Source organism: Bactrocera neohumeralis, chromosome 3, assembly GCF_024586455.1.
Source record: "Bactrocera neohumeralis isolate Rockhampton chromosome 3, APGP_CSIRO_Bneo_wtdbg2-racon-allhic-juicebox.fasta_v2, whole genome shotgun sequence".
NCBI classification, from domain to species: Eukaryota; Metazoa; Arthropoda; class Insecta; order Diptera; family Tephritidae; genus Bactrocera; species Bactrocera neohumeralis.
In genome coordinates, this window is record NC_065920.1 from 69941446 (window position 1) to 69969126 (window position 27681).

General features: G+C 35.1%; 1 protein-coding gene across 3 annotated transcripts in view; it reads right to left on the reverse strand.

Moving 5' to 3' along the window:
* The window catches only part of LOC126753244 (carbohydrate sulfotransferase 4), an 87574-nt gene that overhangs the window by 2407 nt on the left and 57486 nt on the right, over positions 1-27681 (reverse strand). For all 3 annotated transcript variants that reach the window (XM_050464507.1, XM_050464505.1, XM_050464506.1), the window contains exon 3: positions 910-1089. In XM_050464507.1, coding sequence (XP_050320464.1) covers positions 910-1089 — 180 coding nt within the window. The remainder of the gene's footprint in view (positions 1-909; positions 1090-27681) is intronic.

Here is a 27681-nt window from a genome sequence, read left to right on the forward strand (position 1 = left end):
TAGCCTCGGAAGGCCTCAGAGCCTTCTACGAATTTTGTTTTTTTTTCGGTTTCTGCCTCCTTTTTGTAAAAGATTGAGGTTTCACATCTAATAGCAGGTTTCACTCCGAAATTAGTACCAAACCATCTGATCAAATTTGAACCGGACTAACAAAAAAAACTACATTTTCACGTATTTTAATACAAATCTTAGTCTCGGATGACGTCAGAACCTTCAGCGGATTTTTTTTTCAGTTTTTGTGTTGTTTTTTTGTAAACGATTAAGGTCTTTTAGTAAGGGTCTAGCATTGAAATGCTTCATACACAAAACATGTACCAAAATGTGTTGAGTCGATTCCTAGGAGTTGTTGAGATGCTCTGCTATTATAGCAAAATTTCCTTATTTGTCTCTATGTTACCGTCATTAAGAGATATGAGTGAACGACTCGCATGAGGAAGGTTGTCGATGACTTCACAACCTTTCCTATTGTTCTAGGAAACAATTGAAAAAACAGATAGGGGTGTTTTCGTGTGCCACTAAAATAGTTGAATCTAGGAAAACAAATTTGGGATTCGGGGATAGTCCGGGTCATTTTTGATCAGCTGATATAAACTATTATTCGTTCAGGGTGCCTCAGGTACGAATCGACTAATGTATTGCCTGTGCGACTATTGGATAAGAAACTTTTTTGTTTGAGAATACAATTGAATATTTGAAAATCTGCTAGATCTTTGAATTGCGTTTCAAGTCTTGGATAATAAATTTATTATATGTTAAGCGTTCATTTATCTTCGATATGAAATTATGATTATAAAATATTAATAATGACCATCCAACAATTTAGTCCGATTTTCAAGAGTTTGTCCAGCATAATAGTTCTTTGAATCCTACTAAATCTATACTACACAACTTCTACGAATATTATCTTACCTGAAACGCGACGAATGCTCCTTTAGTAGTTCCACAGCTGCATGATAATCGTCCACGAGATCTTGGCATACGTAATGCGGATTCTCGCAGTCCCTATTGCCGGCACACCAGTCGCGATGCTTGCGCGATTGCATTGTACCCCGTGGATCGCGCACCAGCAGTATCATTCGCACGTTCAAGCTGTAAATAAACAAGTAGAAAAAAATATATCAATAAAGTATTGGAACGCAGTAAAGCAACAATTAGTAAACAACAGTTAATATTTGACACTGTATGAGTGTTGCGCAGACGAGTGAAAATGACGTGAAAAATGTGACGACCACTCACGTCACTACATAAAACTATCGGTAAAATCCGAATAAAGCTTTGACAGTCATTACCACTTGCGCTTATAGCCAAGTAGCAATAGTTCAAATGTAGAAAATGAGTGAAAAGTCAATCATTTGAGGTGCATGCTGGTAATGGGTAACTGAGTGAAAAATGTCTAGAATGAGACATGAAGATACAGGGCGTCTAAAATTAAAGAAGTCCCTCTGTTTACTTGGAAAGTCGCTGAAATTGATCCCAGGTTTTCTTTGATTTTCGAAAAGCAATAAATTGTTATAAATTCTCTAATCGAGCACAGTATACTACACCATATAAGATTAATTTTTACAGATTGCATACCGAGAAAAACCTGTGTGGATACACCAGTCAAAGGTACTTAAACAAACATAACCAATAGCCAATCGATCGGCATGATCACAAATATTTTAAACTTAAAAAAAATCGGTAAAATTTTTAAATTCATATTCTCTTTAAATACCCCACGACTTTTGTTGAAGTCGATAAGGAAGAAGACTTCAACAAAAATGCAATTGTGGCTCTGAAAGATATAATAAATGAAGGAAAACAAGAAAAAACGTCAACATCGTTTGCATCGAAGCTATTATATCGTCCAAAAATCAAAAAGTTTCCATACAACAACTTTATTTTGATATATTAGCTTTGCTCGTATGACAGCTATAGTCCATTGTGGTCCGATATCGGCAATTCCGACAAATGAGTAGCTTCTTTTGGAGAAAAGGAAAATGAAATTTCAGATCGATATCTCAAAAACTGATGAACTAGTTCGTGTACATATTTGGTATACAAAAACATTCTATGCTTCATTTCTAGCTAATGCTTTTATGAAAATTTTTGAACTTTTCCATACTTTAGAAAAGCAACTTTTGGCAGAATTTTTTATATAAAAACCCATCTTACGAACTTTTAATAGTAATCACCCATAATGTATTCCAAAATGTCAATGTCATAAGCAAATAAAATGATCGCTCCAAAAAATTTCAATCGACACTAGAGACAGGTGGTACAATATTGACAAAAGCTTAAAGTCAACAAACACATTGGACAAATATTGTCTCGAGAAAATTAAAATTCAATTAGTAATTTGGTTTTAATACTATTGTTTGCTTTATACATTTTATTTTTTTATCTATTTTTATTGGGCTATAATATACTATTTACAGAACAACAGCTTACCTCTGAGCACTAAATTTTAAGTTGTACATATTTATGCATAAATATTTACTTAATATGGTGCACACATATTCATACGAAAGAATATATAGTATATTGAAATATGTAGGTATTTTAATACTATTTTTACTAGTAATAATTTTAGATTAAGGAGAGAAAATAAAAGTAAACAACAATAATGGTAAATGTTATTTTAAGTTAATTATAAATAAGTTTAGGTCTTTTATTAGTCTGGCCGTCCATCTTCAGTGACTCTCATTCTCCCATCTTCGTTGTCATGTAGTTATCGTATTTTCTTTATTTGTTCTGTTGCACTTTTGTTATTTTCGGATGTTTTCTTTAGCTCTCTCCGCTTTAGCTTTTTCCTTTCGTATGTCAGAAAATCAATTGGGGCATTACCACTTACAACTAATATTGTATTGCCTGATGCAACTCTGTGTGCTGCGGTGAGGTGCACTCGGTCCACTACCTTACGCCGGTTTTCCTTTTTAAGGACATCTGCTCAGATTTTTGCTCCGTATAATAGGACGCAGATTGTCGTCGACATTATAATCTTTCTCTTTTCTTAGCTAGGATCCCTATGTTGGCCACTAGTCTGCTAGGTTGGGCTGCCTTTCCTACGGCATAATGGAATTGTACCCAGAAAGTTAGTCTGGGGTTCAGTCGTACGCCTAGGTAGTTTTGCTTACTGCTTTTTGTGTCCTAAGAATATCATAGCTCTGTTGTTTTCTTAGTGAGCTGGACATTGTGTGAGTCTAGCCATGCTTGCGTCCGGGCTCTTCTGTGCCTCATGCTGTATTTACTGCTGCAATGTCGTCCGTCTAGCTCATTAAGTACAATTCGTCTGGCATTTCGAGTTTGAATATAGCGTCGAAGCTGATGTTCTACAAGTCTGGGCATAGAATAGAGCGAAGTGCTGCTTGATTGTATCCTCTTATCTAGCGTTGTTGAAGGCGTATCGGACATCTAAAGTCGCCAGCTCTTCGAGTCTGACGTTTAAGTAGCCTTTCATAGCATGCATAGCGGACGGTATGCTGACGGCAAGTTGGGATTTCTTCCCTTGCTGATTAGCACCAGCCGTTGCTGTTTCCAGGATTCAGCTAACTTTCCGGCTTCGAGGCAGGCGTTGTACATATTCAATAGTACTGCCGGGTACTCTGCAGCGAATATTTTTAGGATTTCAGGCGAAAACTCTTTTCGAACATCATATTTCATTTATGAGAGCGGTTCCACTTGAACTTAATTTTTCTAACTTGTTTTAATATATTTCGTTCTGGCAATGAACTTATTATGTCTGTTTGGAGAACTTAATTGGTTAATTAGGAAAATAGAGAACAAAAAGTGAAAACAATTTAATTTTTCTGTCTATTTTCCAAAGATACTTATTGGTTTTTGTATTTCATTTTGCATTCTCCGCTCTTCTCACCCAATCAACGATACATTCTTTCCAGTTTTACTTCTATAATTTTCTATTGCACAGTTGGATTGCTGAATCATGGCCCAGAAGAATGACCTGAAAGTCTCTACTTAATATCGAATTTTCAGATTCCAGCACACAAGCATTATCTACCAGCCGGTTAGTGACATTTTTAGCGTGAAATTTAACAAAACTGCTTGTTATTTACTTAAATATAGTATCACACAGCAAACAAGTAGCGGAAATTAGTGATAAAGCCACTCTGGGTTTTATGCACAGCATGCATTTTAGACGAAATTCGCTACAAATTAACAAATCGGGTGACTATGTTAAAAGCGAATGGGAATGGGAGAATATGTATATGATTATTACATAACCGTAACGAATTGTTAGAATTTGAAGAATTATAGTTTATTAAATTATTTAAAATAAATATACATATACATATATTGTTATTTATTTATTTTTATTAAATTTGTAATTGAAATCAAAACAAGAAAAAACGTTAACTTCGGTTGCACCGAAGCTAAATACCCTTCACAGTTGCATTTCTGTTAGTAACTATTTGTTCAGTTTGTATGACAGCTATATGCTATAGTTAACCGATCTCATCAATTTCTTCGGAGATTACATTGTTGCTTTAGGAAATAATATATACCCAATTTCGTGAATATATCTTGTCAAATGTGAAAAGTTTTCCATACAAGAACTTGATTCTGATCGTTCAGTTTGTATGGCAGGTATATGTTATAGTGATCCGATATCGGCCGTTCCGACAAATGAGCAGCTTCTTGAAGAGAAAATGACGTTTGCAAAATTTCAAAACGTTATCTTAAAAACTGATGGACTAGTTCGTATATATACAGACAGACAGACAGACGGACATGGCTAAATCGACTCAGCTCGACATATTGATCATTTATATATACAAACTTCGTGACAAACTTAATATATCCTGTTCAGGGCGTAATAAGCAGCAGCCCGCATGTCTGTCATGATGCAAAGAGATGAAATTTGCTCTCGATTAGAAAATATCTCATAATAAGGGATGACCCATTTCGAAGTTCTTTACTTCAAAAAAAAAAAAAAAAAAAAAAAAAAAAAACACGGAAACTTTGAATTTAATGGGGAATGTTTATTACATTCTTTAGAATGTATTATGTCTTTCAAAAGTTGGCCGCGGCTACGTCTCGGATGGTCCATCCGTAGAGTCCAATTTTCGATGACTAGTTCGAGCATTTCAACGGTAACTGGCGAATGACACGCATGATGTTTCGCTCCACGGTCTGAATCGAAGCCGGATTGTTCGCATAACCTTTAGACTTTACATATCCCCACAGAAAAAACTCTAACGGTGTGATATCACCCGATCAGGTCACCAAGCTCGGCCCGAAACGTTTTTTGATGATCCCACCGGTCCAAAAACCACACCAAACCGTTGTTTTTTCTGGATTAAATGGCAGCTCTTGAATCTTTTCAGATTGCTTTTCGTCCCAAAGGCGACAATTTTGCTTGTTTAAATACCCATTGAGCCAGAAGTGGGCCTCATCACTGAGCAAAACTTTCAAGAGCCCATAGAGCGAAGCTATGTCGCTTGGAAAGGTCGAGCGGCTTCAGTTCTTGCACAAGCTGTATTTTGTACATATTCTTTACAGAACGTGAGTTTTCGTAAGAAAGTTGAACGATTTGTAAACTATTGTGAAGGCGTAAGTCTTTCCATGATGAAATGCCAAACAATACTGAACAAAAATAACATGACAGCTTGATACGACTTACGCGTGATCTCTCAAAAAAAGGCTATTGAAAAAAGTACCTTCACTTGGATCACCCGTTATTTAGATCCAGTGTAAGAATCTTGGACAATTGAAATATATTTTATGTGATATTTTTGACTAACCTGCGTTAGAATCTAAATTCGCCAAAACTTCGAAACACACAACTGAACGATCTATTTTAAAATATGGAGAATATAAGAAATGAAAATTTCAAATGTCAAAGAACTGTCAAAATATCATCATTTGAATTTTATATAAAACGGCCCACAGTAACAGTAGCTAATTGAATTCTAAGCGTGTAACGGCTTGAAGTTAGGTGCTGAAGTAAATGTGACTGATAAAGCGGAACAAAAAGTGTAGAATGTGTAACAAATAAGAAAATCTTTTTTTCTAATAAGTATTTTATATCGAAATAACGTAGATTTTACAAAAATTTAATTATTATTTTACGTCTTAAATAATACATGTTTATAAATACAAAATTCCATTATCGCCATGTAATTGTTATTCGATGAGTTCATACTTCACATTTTTGTAACCAAATATGGAATTCATTTTGTATGTGTGTACTTGTATGTATGTGCGTATAAAAAATTTTTTCTGAAGCGTTTTTATTCGCCACAAAAATGCACAACAAAACGAAAAGTACATAAACTGATAATTCTAGATATTTTTATACATACAAACATAGAAATATTTGTGTAAGTAAAACGCATTCATATTTCACTACTCACAAATAACAAATAATGCAAACGAAAAATCGGCCGCACTTGTTTAGTTCTGTAATTTTAAAATATAGAACATTGAGTGTATGCATGGAATTCGAAATAATTTAAGCTGAAAAACAACTGACAAGCAATGCGTGGGAATTATTGTCTGAAAAGCGGAGCAAATTGAATTATGTTGAGTGCATGGAAATGAAAATTTAATTCAAATAAAAATTTGTGGCAGAAATAATTTATTAAATTTTAAAAATATTCTGGTTGCATTATTTTATCTATACAGTTTGGTTTCATATATTGTAGGCTACGACCAAGAAGGTGTGTCTCACTGGTGAGAATTGAGGTTCAAATTAGCACAAAAGATCCAAACATTAGAAACCCACATTCAGTTTTTAGTTTTGCCAAAATTTGTGCGAAAACCGGAACACCGGAATCACTGCAGCAGTGGAGAGCATGTCTTGGCGCTGTCCGGGATAGTGTGTCACTCGAAAAATATTTAATTTTTTCTACAAAACATGTCACTGTGTATTCTTAAAAAATGGATAGATATACTCCTAAAATATCAGTTGATATCAAGCATAGTTTTGCACATTTTAGACTAGTTTTATCATTGTAAATGGTTAATACGATAAAATACTTTCAAAAATGAAAATACGTTTTTTAATATTTAATTTTAATTATTATTTCCAAAACTTAGATTCGAAATAAATTATATTTGTTTATAGAAAATAAACAAGTATAGTTTGTGCCATATGCTTCTCTCTAAGGCTTGTCGAATCGAAGACAGCAAATGTATAGATACTAGATCGCTTTGCTCTCATTATTAAATGATGTTACTTGTTAACATCTATTCTATATACAAGTATATACATATGTATGTATGAATCACTGTAAATAAAGAAATATTTCCCACGCATTTGACGTTAGTTTTTCTGTTTTAAATATTGCGAAGTATACATACATACAAAACGCATAAATAAAACAAGAAAAAACGTTAACTTCGGCTGCACCGAAACTAATATACCCTTCACAGGTGCATTTCTTTTAGTAACTATGTGTCCAGTTTTTATGGAAGCTATATGCTATAATTAACCGATCTGAACAATTTTTTCGGAGATTACATTGTTGCCTTAGAAAATAGTCTGTACCAAATTTGGTGAAGATACATTGTCAAATGTGAAAGTTTTCCATACAAGAACTTGATTCTGATCGTTCAGTTTGTATGACAGCTATATGTTATAGTTAACCGATGTGAACCATTTCTTCGGAGATTACATTGTTGCCTTAGAAAATAATCTGCACCAAATTTGGTGAAGATACATTGTCAAATGTGAAAGTTTTCCATACAAGAACTTGATTCTGATCGTTTAGTTTGTATGGCAGCTATATGTTATAGTGGTCCGATATCGGCAGTTCCGACAAATGAGCAGCTTCTTGAAGAGAAAATGACATTAGCAAAATTTCAAAACGATATCTTAATTAAAAACTAGGGGACTTGTTCGTATATATACAGACAGACGGACATGACTAAATCGACTCAGCTCAACATACTGATCATTTATATATATACTTTATAGGGTCTCCGACGTTTCCTACTGGGTGTTACAAACTTCGTGACAAACTTAATATACCCTGTTCAGGTATAATTATCAGACTATAGTGTATATAGTATATTTTCAAATGCCAGCAATCTCGCCTAGGAAAGTATTATAGAGCTCCCTGAGTATATTATTGCTTTAAAAAATTTTCTTTTAAATTTTAGAAGTCGTTCGCAAGCGCACTAAGATAGGATTAAGTTAGGGTGCAACCGAACATTTTATACTCTTGCAACTTGCAGTATTGGAAAATGAAGTGAAAGGGTTCAACTTCAAAATACGCTCTTTCATTTTCTTACATTTCACCGCCGATATACGCGGTATAAAATCCTCCGGAAGTTCGAAAATCTTTATATCAGGTATGTGGGGGCTAAGGGAAGTATTGACCCGATTCAATCAATCATTGATCGATATTATCGGTAAAAACTCAACTATAGCTACTTATTCGGTACCCAGGGGCTTGAATAATTTCTGTTCGATTTAGAAAATGTTTGGCCATAAGATGGCACATTTAAAAGGCATTATTCATGCAAAGTTTTATTCCGTTATATTAATTGGTGCTTTCAAATTTGTGTTATATGGGAAGTAGTCGTGGTTATAGTCCGATTTCACTCATTTTTGCACAGAGAAATCGGAATATCAGAAGCACTACTGTGATCAAATTGAAAGGTTAATTTTGTCCATTTCATCTCTTTCAAAGTAATCCCCTCCCGCTGCAATACACTTATGCCAACGAATTTTCCAGTCATCATAGCACTTGGAAAAATTCTCCCTCATGATGGCCATCACGCCTTCTTCGATTCAGTTTTTATATCCTCAATTGAGTCAAAACGCTGTCTTCGGAGTGGTCATGTGAATTTGCTGAATAGCCAGAAGTTACACGAAGGTAAATCAGACAGCGGTGGTTGCGGCACGATATTAGATGAAAATGTGGCGAAATGAGCACGAATAACCAATACAGTATGAGATGGTGCATTATCGCACTTCTTTGTTCAATAAATTCAGACATAATAAAAATCGAAGAATTCACTTTTGGAGGCTCACAAAAATCCAAACTAATACTAATGAATATTTAGCATAAATGTCACTAACAGTACTACCAACTTACAGAAAAAAGTATAAATTAAAAAGTAATATGTTATGTACCAAATTTGGTTGATATCGGTCGAGTAGGTTCAGAAATAAGGATTTTTACACAAATGTGGGCGGAGTCACGCCCATAGTCCAAATTTGACCCCGGCTCCTATAAAGCCTTTTCATACCATCTAATTAATATAGCATATACCTGCCATACAAACTGAACGATCGGAAAAAGTATTTACACGGACAGCTTTTTCATTTGATTTGGATTATTGTACATATTGTTCCTCTATCCTATTAGCTGCAATACAAGCTGACTGCCTCACAATGATAACCCTATTTTTAAAGAATTTTATAGGTTCGAATAGTATGTATGAGAAATTCAACCGTAAATGTAACCGTTTTCGACGAAATTCTTGTTACAAAGCTCGCTATTGATGGTAACGGCAATTCCTACCTCATTTCTAAAGAAATAAGGCCCGATGATACCATATCCGCAGCAAACGGTAAATTTTTGAAAATGCAATATCGTTTCATGAACCACACGAGGACAATTTTCTTTGTGGACAAAGCCATTAAGGCAGAAATGGGGCTCATCTGAGATCATCTCTTGGACAATTTCAAAGTGTTATACTAAAGTGAAACGTGGCATGATAAAATGACAAACCTTACTGAACACACTGACAAAACTTGACATAAATCCGTAAACAAACATGGCCGCCACGAGCTGTCAAAATCAAGTTATTCTTATTGGTAGACGCTGTATATATACGTTAATTAAAAGCTGAGCATTTCAACAAAGCGTCTATGCTAATGCAGTATGAAGAAGAAGAAAATTGAATGCATGACACGAAAATGTCACTGTCAATCATGAACTCATATTGACAAGCCCCCATTTTTGTGCAAGCGCCGTAAAATAGATCAACCTTCACTAATGCAATTTCTATTTTTACATGGAAATACATATATATTTGCGGGCATTTATTATGCAAGAAAGGTTGTAATGCATGGATCATTGCACCTTTAAGGCAGCAAATCTCAACTTATAATATTTTATTGTCTAGGCATTTATATATTTAAAATTTTAGGTAGTAGTAAAAAATAAAATGAGATTTCATATATAACGCACAATAGCCAAAAGTATTATAAATATTACTACGTACTTCGAAAGATAACGAAATAGAGCTTTCGACAGATGAAGGGTTCTACAAGGAAATCGAGTTATGATTAACTATTAAACTTATTTAAAGTACTTGCACAAATAGTTCACGACTTTCGACCATTCTTTGTTTTCTTTAAAATTAGCCGCAGTGCTTCTTGGTCAATCCATTTATGACGTAAGCATCTATTGCAAGTGCACTCACGACCTTCCGAACATACAATAATCAGTATTTCATGCTGTATACAAAAACTTAACTCAATATCTATAAAATAAGAATGTTGTATATATATTTTTTACTGACATTGCATACATGGTTTTTTATTTAGTGTTTATAAGCTGTTGTAGACGAAGAGCTCATTAATTTTCTGTGAAGGAGTGGTATCGATGCTAAATAGTAATACCACTTACCGACAGTGATTACGCAGAATCTCAATAACAAAAACGTATTTGCCTTCAAAACTCATAGAGTTGCTTATAGAGTTTTTTACAAGTATTGAATATTGGCGTTTAAAGACATTTCATTATTTTGCAATTTTTCTTACGTCTTCTTTCTTGGCTTAATATATTTGTTTAGAGCTAGTTCTTACTCATACGAAGAAAAAATGAGCTAAAAATAAAAAGTATCTTAATGGCATTAAAATACCTTTTTTTTATTATTTATATGTAGTATTTGTATTACTTTTGTTTAACAGATTTGTAGAGGGAGGGAGTTCTGGTATGCACTTATAGATTTTGACTCTTTGATATACTCTTGAAATTATCAAATTGTGAATATCAATTTTCCTTCCCGAAAATACCAATAGTACATTGCTCTTAAAGTTAAGGCCACTGAATCCGAATTTCGGTTGTAAATATTAATAATTTCGACTCGTTGTTGGATCGTATCTTTCCATGATGAAGTGGCAAACCTTACTGAAAAGAAATGTCAAAAAAGCGGGAAAAAATATAGCGTCGTTTGCTGTCCCTATCGGTCTACTTTCGAAAAACCTTATATAACTAAGTTTAACCTGGGGCCCTATTCTGTATCTCGATTCGTAAATATTTTCCATTCGAAATTCGGATCTACTTTATAATTATGCGAAAGTTGTACCACCCTGTGCCAGAATAAATACGTACAAATTTCGTTTTCGCTTTCTACAACTCAAAAGCTAACGAATATTTTATTCGAAAATTGGCTTGAAAATCCGAAAATCGAGTTACAGAATATAAAAAATCCGAATTCGAGTACATTTTTTTTCGAATCGAGTTACAGAATAGGCCCCCAGTTTTATGTTCGAAAAGTTTGTCTGACAGTTTTTACCATGGAACAAAAAGTGAACAAAGAGTTTGTTTGAAATTTTATGTGTTTCGAATGGAATCACGTACGCCTCGGCAATCATTGAGAATGTTGCAAAGTGTTTGAAGGAATATCCTGAATCATCAACACAAGTACTAGTATTTACGAGCACTCAGTGAAGGTCGAAAACTTGACTCATGTGAATCGTCCATCCATACCATCGAACAAGGTAAAGAAACAGTGCTTGAAATTGCTTAACTGTGCTTAAAATTGCCAGAGAGATAGCAGAAGATCTCAACATCTCTTATGGATCGATCTAATAGATTGTGGTTTATGTTGTAGCGTGTCAATGCTAGACTCGTATCAAAAGACTTGAATCTTTTGCAAAAACGACGTCGAGTAGAGGTCGCAAAAGAGACGCTAAACAACATAACTAATGACCCTACTTTCAACAAACGCATCATTATTGTGGACGAGACGTGGGTCTATGAATTTTAAGTCGAAAATATCCAACAATCTAACGAATGGCGGTCAAAAGTGAGCTAAAACCGAAAATACTGAAATTCGCTGAGGGCACTGATGGCTTTCGCAGCCTAAGCTTATTACTATGAGCAAAAAATAGTAAGACGTTGTTCATAATTTTAATTTATTCTTAAAAATCAATGTCATCTAACTCAAAGTAATACCCCTTGGCCTCAAAACTTTGTACCAACGTTTTTTTCAATCCTCGACACAGTTGCTACAGTCAATTTCTGGAATGGCCTTCAATGCGCGTAGTTATTCAGGTTTAATGTTTTCAATTAACTCAAACGGTTTCCCCGAAGCGATCGTTTGAGTTTGCTGAATAGCCGAAAGTTACACGGAGTTAAATCAGGCGAATACGGCGGTTGCGATACGATATTGCTTGAACATTTGGCGAGAAACTCACGAAGAATCAATGCAGAATGCAACGGGGCTTTATCGTGGTGCAAAAATCAAGATTTGTCGACCTACATTTCAAGATTCTTTTTACGAACAACTTCGTACATACGATGCATTACAGTCAAATTGTATTCCTTGTTGACAGTTTGGACGTTCGGGCGCAATTCGGACTGCACAACAACTCGATAATCGAAGAAAAATGTCAACATAAACTTGATTTTTGACCTGCTTTGATGTGATTTTTTCGGCTTCTGGCTCACCTTTGCCACAATATTTGGCCGATTGACCGTTTGTTTTCGGATCGTAAGCATAGATCCAAGACTCATCGCCAATAATAATATATTTCATGACATCCTGGTAGTCGGAAAGTATTGTTTCGCAGACGTTAACGTGATTATGAAACTTCTTTGTTGGATCATATCAACCTAGAAAAAATATTTCGACGAATACTTGTCGACGTTCAAAACAAAAGCCTATTTTGAGGGCGATAATAAAGATTTTTTAAATTTTTTTTTTTCAGTCCGGATTGAATTTGATTACATGGAAATGCAAAACAACGTATCATCAAAGAATTCAATATTGAGTTTTTTATTTACATTTCACTGTAATAATATGAAAAGTATCAGAAAGTGAACTTTAATTTTGTTTGTCTCCAAAATGATTTAAGTACAGCCGATAGTTTCTATGGTTAATATCATATGTAGATATGTCATTACATAATAATATGCGGGTATTATATAAAAACAGCTGTGGCTTTAAGTCAACAATAAATACTTATATGTAATAATGTCTTTATAATGCATTGGGCATGTATTATCAGCTTAGAGCAACATTCATGTTTTTATGTGGCACGCGGTACAATAAAAAAACAGCTTTTCTTTGATTTAACTACAAATGCTTCATGGCAATGAGGTCGAAGATAATTCTGAACGACAACCTACATATTTATGTAGACTTTAGACTAAGCATACAGATTTATGAAAGTAACGAAGAATATGTTTCCTAGATGAGATGAAGAAATGTGCGATACTGAATGCATAAATCTATGTTTAATTGAACTTGTACGAAAAATACGAAAAAACGTTTAAAGTTTAAAAAAGGTTCCATACAAAAACTTGATTGGGAACGGTCGGTTCGAATGATAGTGGTATGATATAGTGATCCGATTCAAACAATATCATCGGAGGATTGTCTTAGGCAATAATCTATAAAAAATTTCTTAATGATACCTTGTCGAAAAAAAGATTTTCAATACAAGAGCTTGATTTTGAGCGGCAGTTGGTAGCTGTGAGGTCGTGGTGGTTTCGACAAATGAGCAAAATTATACAAAATACAAAATTTCGATTGATATCCCACAAACGGATACTACTAAATCGACTCAGCACTCGCATATAAAATACTAAACATAATTCTTTTATTACCACTTCAAAAACAATATAATTGGAGATGCATCATTTATTTGCAGCATCAAAAAAGGGAGGTAACGCAATTTTCTTTACTCCAGCCATGCATAATCTAAAAGCTTTTATGTTTTTACATTTTTTTGATAGTGATTTTTTCTACCTTGACCTCTCTCCTTTCTGACACCAAAAAAAATCTCACACATTTTCAACGCAATATTTTTGGCAGAAAGGTTGACAGTACGTATGAGTAATATATTTATTTACAACGATCAAAAACCTCAAAAAAATGACAAAATTTAAATAAAATTAAACGAGTGAGAGCCATTAAACTTATATCGGGTGATTTTTTATAAATAACTTTTTTTAAAAAAAAACGCATAAAATTTGCAAATCTCATCGGTTCTATTTGAAACGTTAGATTGGTTCATGACATTTATTTTTGAAGATAATTTCATTTAAATGTTGACCGCGGCTGCGTCTTAGGTGGTCCATTCGGAAAGTCCAATAAAAAATTCCGAGCATTTCGGCCGGAATAGCCCGAATTTCTTCGGAAATGTTGTCTTCCAAAGCTGGAATAGTTGCTGGCTTATTTCTGTAGACTTTAGACTTGACGTAGCCCCACAAAAAATAGTCTAAAGGCGTTAAATCGCATGATCTTGGTGGCCAACTTAACTTACGGGTCCATTTCTTGAGATGAATTGTTCTCCGAAGTTTTCCCTCAAAATGGCCATAGAATCGCGAGCTGTGTGGCATGTAGCGCCATCTTGTTTAAACCACATGTCAACCAAGTTCAGTTCTTCCATTTTTGGCAACAAAAAGTTTGTTAGCATCGAACGATAGCGATCGCCATTCACCGTAACGTTGCGTCCAAAAGCATCTTTGAAAAAATACGGTTCAATGATTCCACCAGCGTACAAACCACACCAAACAGTGCATTTTTCGGGATGCATGGGCAGTTCTTGAACGGCTTCTGGTTGCTCTTCACCCCAAATGCGGCAATTTTGCTTATTTACGTAGCCATTCAACCAGAAATGAGCCTCATCGCTGAACAAAATTTGTCGATAAAAAAGCGGATTTTCTGCCAACTTTTCTAGGGCCCATTCACTGAAAATTCGACGTGCCCAAAATTGGACTTTCCGAATGGACCACCTAAGACGCAGCCGCGGTCAACATTTAAATGAAATTATCTTCAAAAAGTAAATGTCATGAACCAATCTAACGTTTCAAATAAAGAACCGATGAGATTTTGCAAATTTTATGCGTTTTTTTTTTTAAAAAAGTTATCAAGCTCTTAAAAAATCACCCGATATAATAAAAAATCTTAAAATGTACAGTTTGAATATATGTATACGGCATACCTATAAACACACATATATGAATATACATATAAATATATACGCAGGTGTAATAAACGATCACCCTCTCAATTTAATATTAACATAAAACAGCCAACTGAGATAGTGAAGGGACACATCGTAAAATACCAGTTTGACAATGCCTTTGAGTAAACTTGTGCACACGAACAACAACAACAACAACAACAATTCTGTGCAGTAAAAGTTGCAAAGCGTGATTTCGTATCTACGCGTGCAGTAAAACATAATCAAATTTCAGCGAAAAGTGTCGAAAAATTTACATGCAACGGCAACGAGCGCAAAATATACTCGTATGTGCACATAGCTGCCAACAGAAACAACAAGGAACAGCGTTACGCAAACGCTGCAAAACAGCAACAACCGAACCACCCGAGCAATAGGCTGGCTGGCTATATAAATATGCATTCGCTTTGACTTTTACTTTACTCCTGTTGCAATGGAATTAAGTCAGTTGGTTATTGTGTTGGCGGAGGCATGAGCACACATACACACACAGCAGCGCAGCAGCAGCAGTATCGTTACTTTCGTGCGTATAAATGCCGCAAATGCAATAAATTGCTTTATGTCGCCGAGGTTTGGTCATACAGATGCATGTGGGTTGGCAATTGCTTGGCAAAATCAATAAATCTGGAACACGTGAGTACCTATATAACATTAGGGTGGTAGAAAAAAAAAATAGAACAAGAAAAAACGTTAATACCCTTCACAGGTGCATTTTTTATAACATAAAGCTATCATTATTTGTATACTGGTCGGTCAGTTTGTATGGCAGCTATATGCTATAATGATCCGATCTGGAAAATATTTTTGGAGATTGTAGCCTTACCTTGTACAATAATTTCTGACAAATTTTGTGAAGATATCTTTTCAAATAAAAATGTTTTTCATACACGCGCTTGACTTGATGGGTCAGTTTGTGTGGCAATTATATCTTATAGTGGTCCGATATCGGCGGTTTCAATAAACGAGCAGCTTTTTGAGGAGAAAATAACATGTGCAATATCTAAAAAATGAGGATATATACAGACAAGCAGACGACTCAGCTCAGCTTGACCTACCTATATCTCCAACGTCTTCTTCTCGGTTGTTACAAGCTTCAGGGTAAACTTAATATTGTATATAGTTCACTTTTCTTGGTTTACAAATATTATTGTGTGCAGAAAACATAAAGCATGGAAGCTGCTCGAAGCTCGGAATTACTAAAATTCCGAAATATTGCCCTACCAAAGAAGCGTCACCCTAATAACAATGCACACAGTCAAAAAAATGCGCGACCACAAACGTAAGAGTCGCTTAGTTGCACTTTGGCGACAAACAACAAAAACAAATTGAAAATGTCGCTGTAAGAACAGCATCGGCACGACATTCAAGTTTTAACTGTGGCAATCAGCAATTTTCGGGACTTTTTAACTGCATTTAATGTCTCTGTCGCCTGTCATGCGCAGGCCAAGGTAGTTGCCAAAATGTTGTTGCTGCATTTTTTCGTAAGCAATTAAATAAATAATATGCAGCTGAGAGGGGTGGGGAATACTACGAATGCAGTCGTACCACACTTTCGCACACCAACTAGTATATTTACAGTCGTTTGGTTTTGAAATCTTTTCCAGCAAAACGATAAAAAGTAAGTCTGTAGGAGTGTGACAAGTTTATGGAAAATTGGTTTTAAGTGTGGAGATAAATTTCAAATGAAACACTTAAAATGTTGTTACAATTGTATATTGTTTGGATTAACGTTATAATCAAACACAAAAAGGAAACAACAAAAAAACAAAAATTAATACAATGTGTGGTTGACAAAGAAGTTGCAACGGCATTATAATGTGAATTAGTAGATATTTGCATATTGTCTCTAAAGTTAGTCATTGACTGACATAACCCCACAAATGAAGTCGTTAATCTAAGGCAACACAGTCTTCGGTAGGCCTTCAAATATCGAAGCTGCAAAAGCTCGTCTGTGTCTGCGCTCCAGGGCAATGTACACTACTACTGAGGGGCAGCACTATCTAAGATTACACTGACGGCTCGAAAACACTGGAAGGCATTGGAAGAGGCATCGCGGGACCGGATTACAAACTATCTATACTAATCGGACGTTTTCCTAGCATCTTTCAGGCAGAAATCTTTGCTTCAAGTCAGTGGTCAGAAATCAATCTCCACCGTAACTATCGTAACGTACACTTAGCGATAGTCAAGCAGCACTAAAAGCGATCTTAGCGTATGAGATTAAATCGCTTTTAGTGGAGGAGTGTATAGGAAAGCTAAACCGCCTATCAGTTTGCAACCGTGTACACCTAACCTGGGTGCCAAGGCATTGCTCTCTCCGGCAGTGAGCTGATCGATGAACTAGCGTCCAGGATGATTGGGCCAGAACCATCTATTGCGGTGGAGACCTACACTATAAAGGAATTGCTCCGCACGGAGGAGAGAGTGGGGAGAAAACAGCATTGGCAGCAGGCACACCCGGAATGCGCCATGCCAAGCTACTTCCTCCCTCGAGACAAATTCCGCCTCCTTGTCGCACTCTATACAGGGCACTGCAGGCTCAGGAAGCACTTGTCCAGCATGGGCATAGCCTCTTACGCAAAGTGCTGGTTCTGCGACAGGAAACTCCAGAACACCTTATTCTCGATTAAGCTGCAATTTGCAGAAGCAGAGGCAGGAAACACAAATTCGAATAAGAAACAGCAAAAGTTCTTCTTAGAGTTTTAAGATTTACAACTACACTACACAACAGCAAGGCAATCAATATTATTAATTACTGAATTAATACCCATGCTGGTGAACTAATAACCACAGTATTGTAACGATCCGCTGGTATTAAAGCAAAATCATTTCACAATATCTACAAATCCTACTATAATTAGATACTAATACTTTGATCCTGTATAGTACTTATATACACATATGGCGCAAGTATACGCTTTGCCACACCCGGACATGCATACGAGCATTGCCTGCCATTCATAACTGTCAAGGAACTAAATCAGCGGACTTACACTAAAGCCGCCAGAGCCAAGAGAAGGGCAGCATACATCAAACCCACTGCTCTCTCTGTGGTTTCCCTTGGCTTGATGTTCATTAACGCTGAAAAGCTTTCATTTTAACGCATTTTGACGTTGCCACTGACACTGCATTGTGGTTGACAGTAGAGGAACTTGTACGGAAATTGACTTACTTTGATATTAATGAAGATTTGCGCTGAATTGCCAACAAATCATGCCCAAGCGAGCTGTCGTGTATTAACTCGTATACGTGCATACATATGCAAGTAGATATATACGAGTATAAAGATGACAGTAAATTCTGTGTGTGGCATGGCCCACACACATAATCTGTAACATTTAGCTGAACATATGTATGCTTTTATCTATATATATCTAAGGCCCGTTGCAGGTTTACTTATGCTTTATGAAGGTATATACATACGTACATAAGAACATATGAAAGGTTTAGAACTCATGCCACAGCCTGCCGTGAGCATGCCACATCATACCAACGAACGCAAATACGCCATTAGTGCAGTGTTCCTTTTAGACTCAAGTGCTGCCAATAAATAATTCAACTATAAGCTTTATATACACGCGAAAGTCGAGTGTTGTATGCTTTAGCAATTTTAGCCTCTTTAAATGGACACACAATCTAGCCAAAAGGCATCACAAACTAAGTAGACTAAAATACCGCATTTTACTTCCTTAGTGATTTAATGGTCCAATGCAACGCTTATGAATGTGCAGCAAGTAAAGGCTAATCTATATATGTATTCGGCCAAAAATGTCAACTTTTGCTTAATTTTCGTAGTTTGCCAAAGTGAGGTAATAAATTGTTACAAGCGACAAGAACAAGTGCGAAAACGGTACTTATTTTATCGATATAATTCGCCACGAAAATTCGTTTTATCACTTAAAGCTTTAAAAGATAGTTGATAGACTTCGGCTAATATTATTTGTGGCTTTTTCGAGGGAAAAAACACAAGTTTTGATCTGATCAAATGTGACTCGGATTATTTGAAGTGATTATTCTTCTTCTTCTTTATTGACGTAGACAAGGCTTAAGAGTTTATAGCCTAGTTTACAACAGCACGCCAGTCGTTTTTACTTTTCGCTGTTTGTTGCGAATTGGAGATTCCAAGTGTAGTCAGGTCCTCTGCAGCTGGTATTTCGAACAAAGTGGAAGAACTTTATGGAAGTGAGAAAAGTTAACTGGTCGCCATTCACTTGGTAATGGCCTAAAACGATTCTTTTACATGCGGTTCAAGCGGCTCACGACTTCCGGTCTTAAGACAAAAATCCTCTGGGTAGCCAAAAAAAATCCGTTTGAAGGCGAGCCAAAGGGAGAAGGCGAATCATCCCTCCCAATGGTTGTGCGCTAGGTTTGGAACCCACCACGTAAAAAACACTCAAATAAACAGTAAAAACTTGAAGTGAGTAGAAGATTTATAAAACAGCTGTTTTTGACATTTGAAAAGTCACATCTCAGCAAATCTTAAATTGCAGAAAGAAAACATTGTAATGTCGTACTTTGTTATGAAAGCCGTCATGTTTTAAATATTTTCCACTTAATGGAAATAAAGGACGCATTTCTTGATTTTAAGCGGCTGGCAATGAGACTAGTCAGTATAAAGCAAACTCAAAAGGATTTATTAGGACAAAGGTGTATACCGTATATAAATATTATATTATTATTATTGTATTATAATGTGGTTCGTTTAATTAAAATGCGGACATAATTCATATTCGCGACCAAATGCTTTGGGAAGCCTATTGGCAGGTGAATTCAAATGCATTGCTTTTAATTCATTTTTTTGTTACAAGTTTTTTCTCTTTGTAGTGCCTAAATCAGCTGTGATAAATTTTTCTTCTGACAAACAGATGGCGCTATATCAGAGTCGCACAGGGAGATTTCGTGTAGATTAGATTCAAAACTCCTCGGTGACAAGATTACCAAGTGTCATTTTGTATGGCGAAATCTTGCTAAATCTAGACCATATTCAGACCGAAAATTTAAAGGGATTAGATTACACTAATCAGCCCGTTCTCACTGCCGTTGGACAGATGGTAAAACAGCTGTTTTTGCCATTCAAGAATTCACATCGCTTAATATTTATCAAAAGAAAACATTGTCATATCGTATTTTGTAATAAAAGCCGTCTTCTTTTAAATATTTTTCATATAATGGAAATAATGGACGCATATTTTCATTTGGGAAGTCGATTTTCAGGAGAAATTACATTCATTGTTTTAAAAAAAAATTGTTTTTTTTTTTTTAATTTTTTTCTGTTTGTAGTGTCTAAATCAGCTGTGATAATGTAATAGATTTTCAATGCTGATAAGTAGATGGCGCAAAATCAGAGTCGCACCGAGAGATTTAGAGTGGATCAGTTTCAAACCACTTCATCGAAAGTGGTTTGTATGGCGAAATCTTGATAAATTTATAGGATTAGTAGGAAAACCACTCAACAGCCGAAATCGTGTGATTAAGTGTCGGTCTGAACATGTTATTAGTCTGGTAATCAACTAACAACCTTAAGCGGTATGGCCACAGAAACAGACACAGCAGCATGAGCAGATTCATTATTATATTTTTGTGTGATACAATCATTTATTTACAGAACTTATGAAACAGTTGCCAAGCTTGAACCTCATGCTGATGAAAAAATATTATTTTTCGGTTAATTTTCTTGACTATGTTTATTATAGTGCAATGTCTCTTTGATTGTTGGTTTTTAAGCGCGCCGCGGACAGACTTTTAGCATACACAATTGTCGTTCTGGTGCAAAAAAAAAAATAAAAATTAAAATATTCATTCCCGCAAAAATAGCAAATAGTTGAGATCGTTTCAAAATGGTTTTCTCGCTACAAATCATTTAAGCGAAAAAGAAACGATTTTCTTATGACTATAAATCATAGTTTAAGCGAAAAAATCCATTTCTGAAAATTCTGCAGTCGCCATATCCCTTAAACTTGTAATTAGTGTCGGTCAGAACTTTATATAAACTACATACATACGTGTTTAAACGATATCTGAAATTTTATATCTCTTTTGCCATTTGTATGAAATTTAGCACAAATATAACAGTTAATACAGTTTTGATAACTGCTTTACCATGCTGTCGCTATGGAAAAATACAAGGTGCGTTCCAAAGTAAACAGGTGCCTGTACGTATGTCTGACAATGATAAAATACTGTGAAGGGAAACAATTCACTTTTACGACGTCTATTTGAGTACTTATCTTATATTGCAACTAAGGTAGCGGCAGTAAGTATAAAATAAATATGAACTTAACTTTTAAGCAGTAGTCATTCATTAAATTAATGGCTTCATTTATAATATGAATACAAATCGTTGTTGGTATTATGACTAGTTTAATATCGCCAATTATAATACAATTAATATTAATAACCCTTTTATCATATGAATTCGTACGCGTATATTTTACGATTTAACTTATATGTATGTTATACATTTTAAAAATTTCTTATCAGCAAACCGTTGTTTGTTTTAGTGGCATATACACTGTTATCGGTACTAAGGTACATAGCTGAAGGAAAGTAAACCGTATAGCTTCTTAAGAGAAATTTAAAATTGTGTGGTGCTTTTCGTGTTTTTAATTTATTTTTATTACTTTATATTATCATTTTATTTTATACTTTGTATTACAGACAAATTTGTTTTAATTAACAATTAGTCATTAATAGACCAGTGTTTTTGATTGGTACAAATTATTGAAAAAGAGGGTTGAGAACGTGTTGACGGCGAATCAACATCAACTGATGATCAACACGTCAATAATATAAGGAAATTGGTACTTGAGAATCGACGATTAATAGTCAGAGATCTTACTTCGTTGGTATATCAGTAGGACTATTGGTTCCATATACACTTAACTTTTCGAAAAACAGCGTCGCGTTAACGTCTATGAAATAACACATTCCGACTACCAGCATGTCATGGAACGTATTATCCCCCAAGTGGGATTAGTTTAAAGGGGCGACATATAATAAATTAAGAATTTTAAAATTATGAACAAAACCTTACTATTTTTTGCATTTCATAGTAGTATTTATGACATGAAAAGGCTTTTTATAAAATCTATTAGTCATTCGGAGTCCTTTAAACCTAATGTCATTGAATAAAAGTGTTATAAAAAGACATCAATTTATTGTATTAAATTGTAGGTTTTATTTATTATGGTTAAAATGGTTCGATTTGGTTCAAATTTGCACCATTTTATTCAATCATTGTTGCTATTTTGAAGATTCCATAATGGCACTCTCACCCTCGTCCCTGAAGACAAAATAGATTTTCACAAGCTTTTTTTGAACCGAGGTTTTCTTAAGTCGAGGTTCGGACTATTAAGAGAATGCATAAGAACATACCAACAAAGCTCCCGAAGCTTCTGGCAGACCACTAGCAAAGTATGTGGATAGCATTGTTTTGATGAGATGCAAGTCCTCTCCTATTGACCAAAGCCAGACGGCACAATTGTACTGTAAGTGATCAACTCATAGTAGATGAATTCTTGTCAATCCTAGGAACATGACGGGAATACTAACTGGTCACTGTCTGGTACGGCTGACAGATCGAGAAGACTGCAGGAAATACCTAGAGTAGACAATGAAGCATCTCTTGCGCACTTGTCCCGCATTGGCAAGACTAGGCTGTAAGGTATCGACAGTGAGACCGCAGAGTTTGTTAAATTACGTGTCAAACGTGTTATCATTAGGCATCCTAAACGATGACTACTCCTCTTGAACGAGTGTACTCCATCTGGTATCGTAAAGGACCAAACTGGTCTATGCGTGGCTTATTGGCCTCTCAGATTAACCTAACCTAATTCTAGACCTATTACATAGCAAAGGAAACTCGAGCAAACATCTAGCTTTCTTGGAAATGCTAAATACTACAGCAAAATTAATAAAAAATTTTAAATGACAATTTCTTTATAAACGAAGAATTCATGGAGTGTTTACTGCTGTTACAAAAAAAACTAAATGAATTAAAGAAGTACTTTGGATAGACAAGCTTCAATTGCAAAAATATCACATCGCATTGCGTCGGAGGATGTCCTAAGAAGCACAGATACAGTAAATATAGTGGCTGCCAGAAAGCGCTTGCATATATACTGGGTTCTAGGCAGTTCCTCGGTTATTGCCGGCCTTATTTAGAACTCAGCTTAGATAACTAGGAGCTTCGCAGTTGAAGGACTTGATGAAGTATCGGAATTCGAGAGTTCACAACTGTGTCGGAAATAACTACTATACAACACAAAAATATTGCAAAATTGTACTTACAATAAAATTTAGAGCCAATCAAAGCTTACCTGAAAGTAGAGAAATAATTGATTAAAAGATTATACAGTCATTTATTTGTGCACACAGTAACGAAATGAAAGTACATAAATACTAAAGAGTCTAGTAAAATCACGTGACCATATATTATAGAGACATTGCAAAATCACTAGCATCAGCGGCACAGCAATTGAGGTTATCAAAAGGCTTAAATCCAGACAATGTGGAAAGCAACCACCATCCACTCACGCTCATAAATCACTCACATCATCGAATCAATTATACGCGGTAATACCAGCTTAAACTGAACCACAAATCACAAGCCAAATTATAGACTTGGCGTGCGCAATACAAAAGGGTTTGTGAGTGGCAGCAGCGGCAATGTACACACATACACATACGAGTTCATACATAACGTTGCAAGACTCCACAGTTATTGCACTACTTTGTATTGGCGAAGTGGCAAGGCATATGTAGATATGTATGTATGTAGGCTGTTGTAAGAACTGCGCGTATGTATGTGTGTAAGTAAACAAATGCAACGGATTTGCTAGAAGAAAAGCGCAATTGCGCTATTTGTAAGTACATACATACATATATGTGTGTATGTGTGCAAGCTGGCAGGCAACAATGTAGCTTTGAATGGCCCAAACGCAAATGGTAAATGCAGATAATATAGGCTGTAATGCTGCTGAACCTTCCACTTAAACACATACATACATCATACATGTCCATATATCGAGCAGTGCGCACAAAATTGTGTTTGTATGTGTGAGGAACACCGCTTGTAGTTGGTGGGTGGCTGACGTTGGGGGCACGCTACAATTTCGTATTATTCACACACAACAATGAGCGTTATTAACAACGGCACACAAGAGGAGAAAAGGTTCCTGACGGCGCACAATAGTTGCTGCAACCTCAGCAACCGCAAGACACAATGCGCTTTGAGCGTATATAGTTTAGGAAGGAAGTCGACTTAGTCGCAGCACTCTGGAGCATACATATAACAAAGCGGCTGCGAAATGACGGTGTTATGCGCATGCAAGACATTTTTGTAAATCACACCATGGCACATGAGCTAATTTAAGTGTGTTGTCTGCCCTCATTTATGCCACACGTTGAACTGAATTTTCGCTGGCAGCAAATAAAAAATAATAAACTTCCTACTATAATGGTGGCTTATTATGGCCGTACAAAGAACTATTGTGCGCATTCAGTGCAAAGAAAAGTTTGGCACAATTGTGCGAAATGCTAAGGACTGCTTTGAAAAATTACTTGCTATGCGGAAAGTTTAGTAATAATGATTAGTTGGTGTTAAGGTACAGTAAAATTATGTCCTAGAAAGGAAAAATGTAGTACATTTTACTTATACTCTGAACAGTGTATATTAAGTTTGCTAAGAAGTTTGTAACATCCAGAAGAAAACGTCGAAGCCTCTATAAAATAGATATAAACGGTCAGCGTGACGAGTCCATTCAGCTATATCCGTCTATCTGCATATAACCTGAGTTTTTGAGATATCGACGATCTGAAATTTTTGCACATCCCATTTTCTTCTCAAGAAGCTGCTCATTTGCCATTACTGGCTGAAGCCAAAAACCATAAGTCAAAACTAAAAAGAGTCAGATATAGGGTTATATATACCAAAGTGATATACATACATGTCCGTGCAAGTACATATGTATATTAGATGAAACTTGGTACACGATTAAAAAAAAAAAATCGGCCAACTTTTTTCGTTTCGTGTCATAACTTGGAAAAATAGGTTTAGGGAGGGTCATATTTGGACGCAGTTTTTTTGGAAAAGTGGGCGTGGCCCCGCCCCCTACTAAGTTTTTTGTACATATCTCGGAAACTACTATAGCTATGTCAACCAAAGTCTACAGAGTCGTTTTCTTCAGGCATTTGTTAAAATCACTAAAAGTGCGCTAACCGACTAACAAAAAAGTCAGAAACACTAAATTTTACGGAAGAAGTGGCAGAAGAAAGCTGCACCCAGGCTTTTTTTAAAATTGAAACATACAACCATTTTCTATTTTTGAAATTCGGTATATAATATTTTCTTATTATCAGATTGAAATTGAACGGTTCAAACCACGCCTTAATATAACACTATTTCGAATTTGATGCCTTATCTGTATAATATATACATATGTACATTAGGAACCAAGGATGATAGCGGAATAAAACTTTACAAAAATACGGTATTTGAAAAATATATAAATGACGTATAATGAAATCACGATTATCACTTTATCATGAGAGTATAAAATGTTCGAAAAAGATTGAAAAATTTATATCTCGCTTCCAACTACTTGAAAAAATATCTTGTTCCTTGGATTTTGTAGGAAATTGAATGCTCTACAAAAAAGGTCTATTATGATTTTTTCGTAAGCCCAACCGTTTAAAAGATATTAACAGTTAAAATTTGATTATTTTTGGGAAAATTTTTAGAGGTGTCTAGGAACCTATTTTTCCGAGTACGAAAAGAAAAAAAAATTTTTTTTTTTTGAATCGCTCTAATGTTTATACTATATGCTTAATCTGGAGAACCCTTCTGCTTGTACATATCCATTTTAAATCCGAAATACCAGCCGTTTTTCTTGTTTTCGCTTCTTTTCTAAAACCTCTTTACACTGATTTATTTAAAATAATTTCTAAAAGTCTCGGATCTTACGCAAGCAGAGTGTTGTTGTTTAAGAAAAAAAAAATTAATTAACTTCCCTATCGATTAAAAAAATATTTGGTCGAAATAAGCATGGATAGAAAGACTAAACAAGTAGTTAGGGCTGTGAGGATCGTAATCTACAATATACAGCTGTGTTCTTGAAAATAGTAGTGCCGGTGGGTTCTAACTATAAAACAGAAAACTGAAGTTAAAAATACGAACTATGATTTTAATACCTCTGAAAGGTAATTTTTAGCTATTTCTACGTATATCTTCTTCTTCCTGGTATCGCCGCAAATTTCGACGTATATAAACAGCTTATTTTTTTAATACATACATATATTTGTATTTTTTACTAATACTAAAAAAATGCATTCCAAAAAAAGTCTAAAAAATTTGCCTGTTCATGAAAATAGTAGTGCCCATTTTATTGAGGGAGAAATAGAAAAAAATCTAGTTAAATATTCAAATTTTGTATAGCAAATCTTTTGAATTAATATTTTGTTGTAAAGTCTTTATGCGGTTTTATTACATTCATACACCGGCGTTGCATGGGGTCTATTTGATCCTGATCTCGTCTTATAAGTCATTCGAGCCCATGCTTACTTAACCACTAGCCAAAGTTGTGTCATGGATTTGATATTGCTACTACTCGTTTTATATTTCTCAAAAATTTTTGAATTTCATTCAGGTCCAGCGCCTGCGTAGATTCTTTCTGGAGCAAACCACTCTTTAGTTAGTTTGGTCGTATATTTTGGGTCGTTATGCTGTTCAAATGACCTCTTGATAGCCATTTCCCAGATGGCAAGTGATAACATAACATGCATCAACAGGTTTACATATCGAATTCGGTTCATGATATACTTAGGTAGCACCAACACCATAGCACGAAAAGCAAGTCCTTACCATAATGTGCAGACCACATTGTTTAAATTTTTGTTTTTTTAACAAAAAGAGCAATTTTGTTTTCATTGGTCCAAGTGAAATGTTATTTTGCGAACTTTATGCTTGCGTGTTTCTTCGCCAAAAGATTTACTTTCGGGGGACTTCTTATCTTCTTCATTTTAAACATCGTACAATCTATCTGCCCTATAATACAGATTTTTGTACATTTTTCCACATGTTCTTCTGCTTTCTTATTGTATTTTACAGCGTTGCATATCATTGTGGAGCTGTATTTTAATATAGCTTCGAATCCTGTAGGTTCTGCCTTGTAATTTTAGCTTTATTATCAATTATAAATCTGTAAATTTCTTTATCTACTTACAAACAATGAAAGATCACTGGGATTTTAAAAAATGTGTACCAGAAAATTTGTAAATCACTCAAATACTTTTATTTAACACAATTTTATTATCATTTTTCATTTATCGACCCCTAACAATAATTCTTTTTATTTTAATAAGCAGCTCGTTTCTTTAAGAAAATATAAAAATGCTTCACAGAAAAGATAGTGAAAGCAAATGTAACGCGATTTTTTCGTTTCTATAATTTGAAATAGCTATTCTTCAAAAAGAATCAATCTTGTGGACTTGGAAAATCAGAATATGTTACGAAAGATCTTAGAATA